The sequence below is a fragment of the Miniopterus natalensis genome, chromosome 9 (genome assembly GCF_054644295.1).
Source record: "Miniopterus natalensis isolate mMinNat1 chromosome 9, mMinNat1.hap1, whole genome shotgun sequence".
NCBI classification, from domain to species: domain Eukaryota; kingdom Metazoa; phylum Chordata; class Mammalia; order Chiroptera; family Miniopteridae; genus Miniopterus; species Miniopterus natalensis.
In genome coordinates, this window is record NC_142089.1 from 40,880,955 (window position 1) to 40,894,873 (window position 13,919).

Here is a 13,919-nt window from a genome sequence, read left to right on the forward strand (position 1 = left end):
ATCTCCTAGAGCTGTTCAGCCGGCGAACAATCAAGGAATAACAGCATTGTGAAGTTTGTTCATTTTTGACCTAAAACCCAAGTTGATGTCATCGGCTTTAGATAAAATAAATTTTTGTTGATTCTTCAAACCTGGCTTTTCCTTGGTCAAACTCACAGTTGATTCTCACTTGAATGGACAGTAGACAGCTGAATGCTGCACTTCCAGTCAGAGGACCTGGGTTCAAGTCCTTAATCTGACAAATCCCAAAGGAGTAACAATAACCTGCTTTGTCTTAACTCACTGGTTTGTTGTGAAGGGTAAATATGATGAGAATATTAGTAAGTAACATGAAATAAAACACTAGTCACTGACTATGGGCCAGGCACTTTTCTGAATGTTTCACATAAATATCTCCTTCAATCTGCCCAACAACTCTATGGGTAAATATTATTATTATCATTCCCATTGGCAGATGAGGAAATAACTGAGACTCAGAGAGGTTTTGTAACTGGTCTAAGATCAGTCAGCTTATAACTGACAACCAGAACTATCTAACTCCTTGGCCTTGGCTCCTAACCAGTGTGCTCCCACCTCCTTAACTGACATAAAGTACATTCTAAACTCTAAAGTCCTATAGAGATTTTAGTAATTGATTTTATGTTTTCATCTGTAACAATTTCTCTCTCACATGGCACCCTTCATGGTGATTTTTGCTGAGAGCTCGTCTGTGAACAGCACAAACAACGTGATAACGTTTTGGTATCTAAGAACATTCCTATGAGAGACAGTCCTAGCTTCTGGTTCAGATGAATGGCCAAGCCTTAAATATTCTCTTTCCTGTTTTTCGGCAAGGTGTCCGCGCAGGGCATTCAGTCCACACCTTTGAACCTGGCAGTGAACTGGCGGTGTGAGCCCACCAGCACCGACCTGCGCATAGATTACAAATACAATACGGACGCGATGACAACCGCTGTGGCCCTCAACAATGTGCAGTTCCTGGTCCCCATAGACGGAGGCGTAACCAAGCTCCAGGCCGTGCTCCCCCCGGCAGTCTGGTAAGGAGCCCCAACCCCCTTCCACTTCCCCAAAGAGCTCCTTCTGGGCAGAGGGATCGCAGACTTCTTAGCATTTGTGCTTCCTCACTGGAGCTCACAGCCGGCCTGTGTGTCAGGATTCTGGGAAGGAAACAGAAACCACTGGAACTATTTTAAGCAGAAAATGGTTTAACACAGGGATTTAGATGCTCACACATACATGGCTGAAGTGCTAGAAAAACAAGCTGTAGGCTAGATCTCCAGGAATGTTTCCCAGAATACTTCCCAGGAGCTGCATACCCTCTGCCATAGCAACAAGGAAACTTAGAAGGCTGCCAGGGGGGCCACCGAATCCAAGAGCCCCCACTGTCACTCTGACTCAAGGATGAGAAAGCTACTACCGGCTCTGCCTTTCCTGCCTTTCGGCACCCGCAGAACTGGAGGGTGGGCTGGAGCACTGTGGTAGAGGATCCCCACATCTTAGTGAGGATGCTGGCAGCAGAAAACAGCCAGGAAAGCAGCAGGAGAATGGCCTCTCCCTTCTCCTCTCCACATCACAAGCAGTGCGTGTGACTGGTGAAGCCTAATCTGCACGTAGGGCCCTAACTACAGGGGGGTCTGAGGAACGTAGGGTTTCGTTTTGTAGCTTCTGGACAGACACCGAGTACCAATAGTAGCTGCTAAAAAGGACTTGCTGTCCTAGAAAAAATACTCTAGGTTTTCCATAAGATTTTCAAAAGCAAAAAATAGAACATAAAGTGAATGTCAGCCATATGACAGCTCCAATTTAAATGAACTGAACTAACTGATTAACCCTTCCTATCTATTTTTTCAGTAGATGTGTTTAAAAAATTTAACTTCATTGTCCTCTAAATATTTATCTGACAGTGTTGTGGCTGGTTACAATAAGAAACAGGAAAGGAGAGAATTTAGACATGGATGGATGGCTGGATGGATGGATAGATAATACTTAAATTGTATCTGAAATTCTCAAAATCCTTTTTTTTTTAAATTAACACTATCTGGAAAAAATAGGGCAGCCATTAAAAAAAAATTGCATATGTAAAAGTCTTTTACCTATTTTATTTTTAGGAATGCTGAACAACAAAGAATATTGTGGAAAATTCCTGATATTTCTCAGAAGTCAGAAAATGGAGGTAATGTGATTACAGGCTTATTTTATTTAGTATCTAAAGCTGAAGTAACTTGAAGGTATCAATCAGGCAACTATTAATCAAAATGCACGTTAGCACTAAAAGCAAGCAAAATATTTCACTTTGTTTTGGTATATTTCAACCAATAAAAGCAAATAATTCTTCAATGAATCTTCTGCTTCCCCTTTTCTGCCCAAGACCCCACATCAAACAGATCTCATTCAGCAAAGAAAAGCTTTTAATGAGGCACGTTTTCACTCGGTATCAGGTCTCCCACTCGCTGAGAGCTTGGATATGTTTTACTTTCCTCTGATAACAATCATAGGTTGGAGAATACATTGCCTTCCAAGTAGCCTGCCCCCAGATTTTGCAGCACCATAGACACTACACTTGAATCTGCATGCAAAAAGAGTCACTCATAATATTTAGTGATACATCTTACTCATCACCATTTTGTCATTGAAACATATTCTGCTTTCTGATTAGTTAGATTTTGTATACTTAATTTTGTATACAGTTTCCAAAATTATATCCGGAATGTTGTGTTGACTATCATCTTGTAATATATAATACTCTTTACAGGTGTGGGTTCTTTATTGGCAAGATTTCAGTTATCTGAAGGCCCGAGCAAACCTTCCCCGTTGGTTGTGCAGTTTACAAGCGAAGGAAGCACCCTTTCTGGCTGTGACATTGAACTTGTTGGAGCAGGCTATCGGTTTTCACTCATCAAAAAAAGGTTTGCTGCAGGTAAGTGTGTATCTTGGGAGTTTCGTTTGTAAAAGTAACACCTTCGCAACTCTCTCTTACAAAGGAACAGGTTGTGATTTCTTCATCTTTTTTCTACTCTTCTGCACTCCCAGCCCCTTTCCCATCCCAATTAGAAAGCAAACCAATTGTTGAATAAAGAAAAACTAGGACAGTGGACCGGAAATTAGGAATTAGGAGAGCCCCGGCCACTGACCACGGCTCTGGCTCTTTTTCTTATGTGGGGCTGAGCAGTCATTCCCGTTATATAGATGTGTACACTGAGGTTAATGAAGTAAATCCTACTTTTGTTATACTGACAAGCCGGGTAAATGTTATCTGCTTTTGAATGTATCTCTTACTGAAAACTTTTCTTCTCCAATAGGGCTTCTAGGTCTTAGACTTGTCAGGCTTAGCTGAGATTTCAGAGATGGGACCTTGTTGCCCATGAGCCAGTGTGACCGTGAGACAGGTTTTGGGCACACAAGATCACTGTTGGCAGGGGATTTCCCCAGTACAAGGTGATTATACTTGTCAGTGATTTGTTGGGATAGGTCCTGGTTTTTATGCCTGCTGTACTGATATAATTCCTAATTATACTCCTTTCACTCTCAGAAATGACCCAGGTTGGAAAGTAATTATATGGCCACTCTTCCTATAATAAGATGGATTCTCATATCCAGGAACAAATCTCCCAACCTATTCTAGGCAAAACCCAAACTTCTGCAAAAATGTTTATATATGGAAATGTGAAAAGACAACTAGTTGGTCTGCAAAATGGAAAACGTAAAAAATATGATGTGTCTTATGTTATTAGTATTCCACCCCTCAAGTATTCAGTATTTGGCTCCTAGGGGTAAGGCAAGAGGAGTAGAAATGTTAGCCATATAATAGTCGCATTATTGATTATTATGTTATATAGTAGGTAACCTGTCAATGTGTTATTTTGTTTTGCAGGAAAATACTTGGCCGATAACTAATAAAATCTTATGCAAGAATTCGGAGGATTTATATAATGGAGAACTGTTGTATGAGAAACAGGTTTCGATTTTGGTTTGATGAAAACAAATCAAAATCTGCACTTGGGATAAATGTGCTGGAAATGCCCGTGACTTTCCAGCAGTGATTTCCCTCACATGATACCATGATGACCAGTCCTACAGTATTTACTTCTAGGTGTAATATTGTTATGGTTTTAAAATGTAATTATTGTATTTGTAAATTGTACTCATTCCAGTAAGGCAGTTAGACACTTGAGTTTTAGCATTTTACCATTCCTGAAATGGATGTAATTTAAGCTGTGGTATGTAAATTTAATAGTAGTACTGTTGAATGGCACAGTGCTTACAGAGGTAGACTGAATTTTGTCAATATATAAAGTTTAAATATAATATTGATAGCTATCACAAAGGGGGTGCCACATACAAAGAAAATTAAGTGGAACCAGAAAAAAAACTTTCTTTTCTTCAGTCCTTAGTATGTTTTATGCTACTGCTAAATAAAAATTCTATCTTCAAATGTTTAGTGGGTTAAATTCAGAAACTATTTCAGAAAAAAATTCTAAGGTTACAGCATATTCAGAGAAAAGCATTAATTACCACTTTTTAAAAAGCTTTTTTTTCAAACTGCAAATTTCATAAAAATGCACACTGTGTAAACAGGGCCTCTTATTTTTATAACTTGTGTAAAAAGGGAAAGCAATTCATATTTAAAGTTTAAGTATATGAAATTATAAATCAAGAGTAAAGAAGATGTTGACATCTTAACTACTTTCCCCTCTCTACAGCTTAGCACATGTAGAGAATGTTGAATAATCCGGTCAGACTGAAACCAAAATTGTGATTTTAAAACTTCAAGACTTTCCATAGTCAAACTGGTTCACAACTTTTGCACAACTGCTTTGAACAGAGGGTTTCTGCCACCGAGCATGGAGTACGATCCCACATGTCTTCCTCTTTACCCACAGGAATCAAAATGTTGAGACTAAAAATCTCAGAAAACAATGTTAGTCCCCTGTTTAAGTCTAGAAGTTGTTTAATCAAAATCATTTATAATATTTGGGAAGGAGAAACACAAGCTTTATAAAATGAAATTCTGTCCACATAATTGGGTAATAAATTCCTTTTAGATAAGATTCATTGTATGAAACAATAAATCTTTGCCATTCTGGGGGAATCCAAAAGAGAGTTATCAAAAGTGTGTTATGGTTTTGTTGTTGCAAGGTACAATACAAGTGTCAGTTACTCGATTTGGCCTCACGATGTGGGAATTCAGAAGAGAGAAGCACTTCTTCGGGGATCCCAGCTGTAAAACCTTCCTCCGTTCCGATCTGAAAACATGAGTCTTCCTTCAAGTCATAGAACTTATTTTAAACATAAGCAAATTCGTAATCTAGGTTATATTGTTAAATAACTGTAATTATAAGTTGTTCTATTTATAATTAGTTGTTAAATTTTACTTTGCATTTACTCATATTTGACAATGAATCTTTAGCCCCTTTAAATTTTAGAATCTTACTCTTACAATGAGAATGTGACTGGCAGTTGTTTATAGTGGAATTTTTTAAATTAGTATTTGTACTTCTCAGTCAGTGTTTGCTGCCCAGAGAATGTTCAAAATGATCTGTCTTATGTTAGAAGAATACTCTCAATTGGCTCCTCAAGTCTTGTGTTGAAGTTTTTTAAACAAATAATTAATATACTCATTTTAAGTAAAGATACTCTATTTGATTTTGAAACCAAAATAGAAAATGCAAACTTTTAAATCATATGAAATATGGGGAAATTTCAAACACTAAAACCAATGGAAAGTAGGCAGAAAATGGAGAATTATCCAGCATATGAATATAAAATTGTGTTTTTAAGTAATCAGTTCATGAAAAAAACTTATTGAAAATTAACGCAAAGCATATTAAAATGTGTAAATATTACTGTTCTCATGTCTTGCTCTTTATATTTTATTTTATATAGTTCTGGAGTGAATTAGTAATTAAACACATGGACTTTTTGTCAAAAAATAATTTTGTTGATATTGTAAACATGTAATTTAAAACATAGATCACTATAGTCCCTAACATTATTCAAATGTTTCCAGGAACTAAAATTTTGAAACTATGATGATATCCTGTGATCCCTAATTGGTCTTTGTGAAACAGAATGAAAGTCCGTGATTTCAGATTTACTATACCTTCAATAACCAGAATCTCAATAGAGAATATATCCCTTCTCCTTTCAAAAAATAGGTCAAATAATCCACTGTTATCAGGGAGACTTGGGTGTTTTACTTTTACTCCTGTAGTTTCTCATCTCCTGTTGCACCTGCCCCATCGTATTGTACAGTAAGAATTCATTTGAGAAAAAATGATCCTAGACAATGCGGGAGTCTCAGTCATAAAAGAAACATTAAGTCAGGTTCATTATCAGTTCCTAAAAGAGCAAAACGGGCTAGTCCATATCAAGATTTCCAACGCTGTGGGTTAAAACAAGAAGAAAGGGCTCCGTTAACCAGAGCGCCGCGTGCCGAGCGTCACGGTTACCGCAGCTCTGCTCTGACAGGGTGGAAAGTATGAGTGCTACTCCTCCACTGTGGCCAAATGGAAAGCATGCTTTTCTTTTCAAAGAAATTTCATATTTTCATGGTATTTTTAAAATAAATCCTTATTGCAAATTAGTCTGAATTTTATCATAATTGGAATTTAGAATTCCTAAGAATTAAATTTTTGATGATTTTTAAAGCTCTTCTCTACACCTGCGGCCAAAGTGAGAATTCACTGCCTGGTATCTGGGAATCTGTCCCTGTAATGGAAGCATGTCCGCAATCCAGTGGTGTCCAGTGAATAGAGAACAGCCCAGAACGTCAAACTACAAATGTTTTATATATTTTTATTCCATCTCCATCTATAAAGCGTTTGAGGCCATAATTAAATATACTTTCATTTCTTCTTTTCAAAGGTGCCTGGTAACTGCATTAGCACTGACACTAACTTCTGCTCTGTGACCTTAGACAAATCACTGCCCTCTCAGCTTCTCATCTTTACTACGGGTTGGGATTGCCAGTGGCGTTCAAACTTTTCTTAACAGCAGCACTTTTTTCCTGCTAGAGTTGCACGAGGAAACAATGAAGGAGTTCCTCCAGCAGTGTAAGTCTGGGTGCCCCACCCCAGGGCACTGTTGCAACGACCGACGAAGTTCCTTCCACCTCTGAAGCTCCATGATTCTACTTGGCTCCAATCCACCTTTGGGGACGTTACAAGGACACTGTACAATCATAGCAGTTAACTGATATACAGTAAAAATTGCTATTTACTTGAGCGCTCACCATGTACCAGTCACTATAGATATTAGCTCATTAACCCTTATGTCAACCCCAAAACTATAGGTACTCTCTTAATTTCTGTTTTTACAAGTGCTGACATTGAGGCCTAGACAGATTCGTTAATTTGCCCAAAGAGACACAGCAACTGGAAGTAACCCAGTTATCTTGCCTGCAGAGGGAGCCCCTGGCCTTTTTTTGCTCATTCATTCTGGGATATAAACTCTTATTTTTACTATACATATTTTATTCTTTGCATGCCAAGGTAAAGGTGCTATGAAAAATTAGTATCAAAATCAGTATAATTCTAGTAGCAAAACTGTTGGGGAAAGTATTTTCTCAAAGTATGATGTGTGGACCACTTGTATTATCACTTATTTTAAAAGAGCAATGATTTTGTGTTAGTCACAACTATATCCCCAGAGCCTAGAAGTTAGTAGGCATCAATAAATTTATATTGAATGAACAAATCTCCAGAAGTAGGGTTTAGGAATATATATAACAAGCATCTAAAATTTGAGAATCACTGCCCTGGTAGATCTCTCAGGTCCTCTGGAGTTCTGACATAATCAGATTTTAAGCATTACATTATAAGTTGAACACCCTTTTTCTAGTGAATTTATTTTTTCATTCAGCCATTTAACCTCCTCTAATCTCAAAAAAGAGAAAGATAACAATGATTTTCCTAAGAAAATCCCTATCTTTTCTTCAGAGCTCTCCTGTTATGCTGTCTCGGTCTCAAAATGGCCTGAAATGTGTTCTCTCATCTTCATGTTTCTGTCCTTTCCCTCAAAGCCTTGAAAGATTAAAAGAAGCAGTAGGGAGTTTATAAGCTGTGGTTCATCCCAAACATAAAATCTAATAAACACCTCCCTCCTTGCAAGGGAAACTCAGGCATCTAACCTGCAAGTTGACCCATTTGTCTTGTGGACCTTTGGATTGGATTCTTTATAAACAGACTAGTGTCATTCCAACAGAGTTGCACCAATCTATTTTTTCCTTTTAATTTTTCAAAATAGACCATTAATGAACGTTGAATCACACCATAAAATGTGCAGATATCTACTGAGGAGACGAGTTTGTGGGTTTGTTTTTTATTAAGCTTTCTTTTTCCCAAAAGATCATGCATGTGAGCAAAATCCCATGCAGTCCAAGTGTACTCATTTTGAACATGGTTTTCTCATTAGCAGTTTTTAAAAAATGGAAGCATACTTTTTATATCAAAATGAGGATGATCTCTAGATTTTACTTCAAAAGTTAATATTACAAGTAAACATATTTCCTTGAAATGAGTCAAATTAAACTGTTGATATGAACAAATCAATTTGTATTACACTAAATAGACTGTTCTGATGACCCACCGCACCCCCTTTTACTGTGTGCACTTCTCTCTTGAAGCTGTATTGTATTTTCCTGCTCCCTTTTTTTTTCCAATTTGGCAAATAACATTTAAATGACATCCAGTCACTCATGAATTAAACATGGCTACTATTACATGACTTTTGGTGCATGAAATATATGGAGGAAAAATGAGAAAGTACTAAGTTCTCCAAACATTAAAAAGAAAAACCCACTAGCTTCTCTCTTTTGTCATCGCTTTGATGGCCTGTCTTCTGTAGGCTAGAGTTGCATTTTTAATGTCTAATTGAAATCTAAATATCTTGAAGGAATGTCAAAATTTAGTATCTCTTGAATTGACCATGGGCAGACCTCTTGACTGTCCCTTATGTTTAATACCTGATTTATATCCTAAGTGAGTATTCCTATGAGAGAAAGGCATCTCCTGGTTGACATTCACCATGGGTATAATAATTTATTCTCTAGGTTTAATTCCCAGGGTTATTTTCCTTTGATTTATAGTATTTCTGATTGCCTCTTTCTGTCCTTAGGGTAATACATTGCCTGTTCTAAATACATTGTTTAACCTTAAAAGAAAAGATGTTTCAGTGAAAAGCAAATATATTTTTATGTGTTCCTTAATGTCTAAAAAAAAAATAAGTAAAGGATGCTTCTACTACATTCCAGTATTTTCCAATTCATGTTCAGTTCTACTGGCAAATGTTCATTGTGGTCTAAGAATAAATGCTTCTATACCTTAGTCCCTACTTCTTGGGCATTGATAATAAATGTTAGTGTTTTAACAAAGCTTAAGAAAGTTATTGGATCAGGAAAACACTTTTTTTCCTAAACATACCTTGAAGAAATTTAGAAAAGTTTTCTTTTAACACCAGTTTACATATTTTTCAACAACTGCAAGTAATATAACCAGCAATGCTATGAATATATGCTCTGGTTTTTTGTTTCAGCTTCAAGGGGAATTCCTGGCATTTCAAGTGAATTTAAATTTCATTAGTACATTATAGTGAAGGATCTGCACCTATGACCACATCAGACCGCCATCTGTTGAAGACGGTCCAAATTCTTTGTAGTGTGCAATTTTTGGTAATATTTTATTAAACAGCTTTAAGAAATTGAATCATGATAGATAAATCCTGACAGCATTTTTATACAATCTTGTTAGAAATTATGTGAAAGATGTATTAGTTAAAGCTAAGAGGAATGCAGTATTTAGCATAGATTTTTCAGGACTCTACCCTCTGTTGAGCATTTCCTGATTCTTTTTTGCTTTCCTTTGTTTTCCAAACCAATTGTTTCTGCACAAAACAACAAAGTTCCTTTGAAAAAATTCCTGAGTAAACTGTTCCTAGACAAAAAAGAGTAAAGCTGAATTACTATATTTCTCTGAATATAGTTCAATTTTTAATTCATTCAGTTTGTGAATCAGCCTGATAGATCACAAGCTATTTATGTTTTTAAAATATGTCATTGAATGAGTATATCATGCAAATGTTAATTCCATCTCAGTTCAGTTGTATATTATTTCATTAACATTTTCATCTCTTCTTTTTCCCCCCCCTTTGGCAAAACAAATGTTTGGTGTTTTCATACATCATTACTTCAAAATATTTTAAATAATGCACCAAATGACTCATTTGGGATCAATGTCCCAAAGTCCGAAGCCAGATTGTTTTCTTTTCCTAGGAGATGCTAAAACAGTAATTCTTACAGCTCTGTTGCTTTTGCAGACCAGTATTTAGTTTTGCTTTATTAAATGGATACACATGAAAGGGATCGGCTCTTGTCTGCTCTCTCTCACTCTAAGGGAGTAGGAATATCGCTGCTGAATAATTTTTCTTGAAAAAGCCAAGTGTTGGTATGATGATACACGGATCATATCTATGAGCAAGGTCTTCACTACAGGGCAAGCAATCATTCCTAGAGCTGGCTTTTTAAACTATTTTAATATTATTGGGCTACAATATAAAAAGAACTTTTTAAATTCTTTACTTTGTATAGGGAAAGATCTGTATGAATGAAATGATCGAATTTTAATTTTCATGCCTACACAGTGCCAACGTAAGGCATGATTTTTTTTTAACAATTAGAGAAACTAGGAAACAAATCTCAAAGAAATGTCGTGTTTGTAAAGGTAATACAATTCAGTCAATTGTCTTTCTTAAGGAAAATGCTATTAGGTGTATACTATACTTTGAGTTGGCGGTAGCCTTTATTTAGCGTTCTCCATGATCTTTGAAGCAAACATAAGCTGAAGTTGTGACCTTGTTACAGGGTATATAATTTCACAAAATGCCTTGGGCATGAAGTATTTATAAAAGGAATTGTGGGTTAAAATACTCAAGTATGCTTTTTAAAATTTAGCTGAAATGTCGACGCCTGTCTCTTTTTCCTTCTGTGCAATTCAGCAGAGAATACTTGATTCTCGTAGCCATTACCTTTGTCTGTGATGAAAACTTCAACTGCTCTGTGCTCGAGACCAAACCAGCCAAAGCAGCAGCGACTTGCTCCGTCTCAGGCCGCGCGAAGCGCTCTGTTGCTCAGTGGTGACGCGAAGGTGCAGCACTGACTTATTGGAGATAATCATGAGAACATTTTAACGTTACTTGCCTTATAAGTTAGGAAAGGTGTATCATTTTTTTGTAAATAATGATTTTTACAGTTTTTTCTTTCATGACTTTTCCAATCACCCACTTCACAGAATCCTGAATATTCCGTTATTTATCGCGGCACATTACTGCAACTAGGGTTCCCAGTTTCAGAACAGAGTTTCATTATACGTGTGAACAAGAAGAAATATCTGAGTGATTGTTTAAATGTGATTTTTTTTCCCCTGAAAAATAAATGAAAAACATAAAAATAAATTCAGCTGTGAACCTCTTTTATTACCAGCCTCTTAAAATTTTGCTCACATTTCTAGAAAACTTTATTGCAGGTTTAGGGTGGGCAAGGTCAGAAAAAGGCCTGGCACCGAGCGAGGGCTTTGGAGCGGGACAAATCCCAGCTCTATAATGTAACGATGGACTTGAGCATGTTACTCAGTGATTCTTCATTTCCTTATCTATAAAAAGGAGGCCCCGGGGAGCCCAGCTGGTTAGAGTGTCATGCCCACATGCCAGTGGGTTTGGGCATCTGTCAGGGCGCATACAAGAAGCAACCAACCAAAGAAGGCAAAAATAAGTGGAACAACAAATCGATGTTTCTCTCTCTCCTCTCTCCACTGCCCCTCCTCTCTCTAAAATAAATTTATAAAAAAGAATAGTTACTAATGTCCCATTGTCATAGGGTCATTGAACAGATGAGATAATCGTTATCCGTCCCCTACCCCTTCTTACCTAGTGCATGGTAGATATTCAATAGCCCTTTCCCGGTTTTATGTGAATAGGCCTGAAAGGGGCCAGAAAACGCGAATGTTCTTTCTCAGACACTCTCACAACCGCGGGGCCCCACTGCTCTCAGTGTGTGGCCATTGCCAGCCAATCCCAACTGCGCTGAGCACTCCCGGGGACACGGCCAGGAAGACGGCTTCATTCGCACCTCCAATGCCTGCGCCCTGCGGAGGGCCCGCGAGTCCGGTCCCGTTTGCTTTGGCTGGGGAGGGGCGCCGCGTTCGGAAGGGGATCGCTCTTCAGGAGGGAGGGTCAGTTTCGTGTCAGGCGGGTCCTCAGGCCCCAGCCAGCTCCATCTGGGAGCTGCCCGCACGGTCGGGCGCTGGGCGGCGCAGCGCGGGGGGGGCGGGCCCGCGAGCCCCAGGCCGCCCTGGGCGCGCTGCTCAGCACCCGGGAACCCCAAGTGTCTAAGCCTGCGAAGGGAGAGCAGCCCGCTTGACAGCGCTGTTGGGAAGGCTAAATAAAGCTAAAGCTGCTCGTAAATGTAAGTGCTCAATAAAGCGCCGCTACTATCAGCCAGCTGCGCCCGGGAAGGGGGTGGGGAGCGGCGGGGGGAGGGGGGGCTGCTTTCCTTTCCCCTTGGGCCTCGGATTCCCGACCCTAGGAGACCGCAGCATTTTCTGCTCCTGCCCTGACCTCTGAGGGCAAAGGAACTGCACGGGGCTCTTCGGGCTGCATGTCGCGCCCCGGGTGGCCCCTGGACACCGCGCGCTCCAGGCCCCGCCAGCTCGCGGCGGCCCCTCCGCGCGGCGACCGTGGGGTCCCCGACAGCCGGGAGGGGGGCGTCTGTTTGGAGGGTGTCACCTTGGAGACGGGCCGCGGAGCCCCCGGGAGCGAGGGCGCGGGGGGGAGGGGCGGGGGGGAGGGGCTCGCGGCCCCGGGGCGGGCGGCGGGCGCGGAGCCCCGAGCGCCCTGCGGCTGGTAGGCGCGCCTTCCCCTCACCTTCTCGCAGCGTCGGGGTGCGACGGAGACGAGGGCGCGATGCCAGTTCGAGCCCCGCGGGGACTGAGGAGCGGGGCCCCGGCCGAGAAATGGCTGCCTGCGCGGCCGCGAGCCCCGGCCGCCCCGCTCGCCCCCCCCCCCCAACCTGTGAGATGCGGGGCTGGAGGCGGGCCCTGGCCTCTGGTCGCCCCGCACCTGCCCGCCCGCCTGCGCTTTGCGGGGCGCCCGGGCGGAGCTGCCGGCCCGCGGGCTCCTGGGGCGGGGGGCCACCCGGGGGCGCCTGCAGGCTCCAGCGCGGGCCTGGGGGCAGCGCGGGGAGCGCGGGACAGACGGACGGACGGAGGTCTGTCTGCGTCCCTTCGGGTAGGAACCTGAATGGCGCGATTAATCAGTCTCAGTGTGCCCTGTCCACACACGGAGACACTCGCCCAGGCACGTGGGCACACACACGCTCACACATTCACACACGCGCACACACTCACGTCCACAGCTGCTAATGCTCATACATGCAGGCACACACACATGCTCACACAGCTCCACATACGTGCAGGACGTAGACGCATCATACGCAAGGCTCACACAAAGGCACGCGCTCGGGGACCCGCAGGGAGTCACCCGTTCACACCGATACACACCCGGAGGTGCACCCGGTACGCACGGCGCGCGCCTCCACTCACGGACACGCTCTCGCTGGGACACACAGCCTCACGCACTCATGGGGACGCGAGCACTCACACACATGCCCAGAGAGAAAAACACTCTCAGGCACACACACAAAGATGCCCACACTCAGGTGTCCACTCACCACAGGCACGCAGGCACACACACATGCACCACAGCCTCCCTTCCCAGTGCACAGGGCACCTCGGCCATAGCTGTGTGCCCGTCAGTACCCTTTGTCTCTGCCCTGACAGTGGTCACAGTGGGTTTCGGGTGTGTTCCTGTCGCCCGGCCCTCAGCTGCCAGCTCCTTGAAGGCAGCAACTGTTTCAGTTCTGCTTGAGTGTC

General features: G+C 41.4%; 1 protein-coding gene across 1 annotated transcript in view; it reads left to right on the plus strand.

Moving 5' to 3' along the window:
* Positions 1-5,843, plus strand: part of SGIP1 (SH3GL interacting endocytic adaptor 1) — a 167,034-nt gene extending 161,191 nt beyond the window's left edge. The window contains exons 22-25 of the mRNA XM_087820501.1: positions 835-1,037; positions 2,109-2,173; positions 2,753-2,917; positions 3,872-5,843. Coding sequence (XP_087676627.1) covers positions 835-1,037; positions 2,109-2,173; positions 2,753-2,917; positions 3,872-3,894 — 456 coding nt within the window. The 3' untranslated portion in view covers positions 3,895-5,843. The remainder of the gene's footprint in view (positions 1-834; positions 1,038-2,108; positions 2,174-2,752; positions 2,918-3,871) is intronic.
* Positions 5,844-13,919: the final 8,076 nt, after the last annotated feature.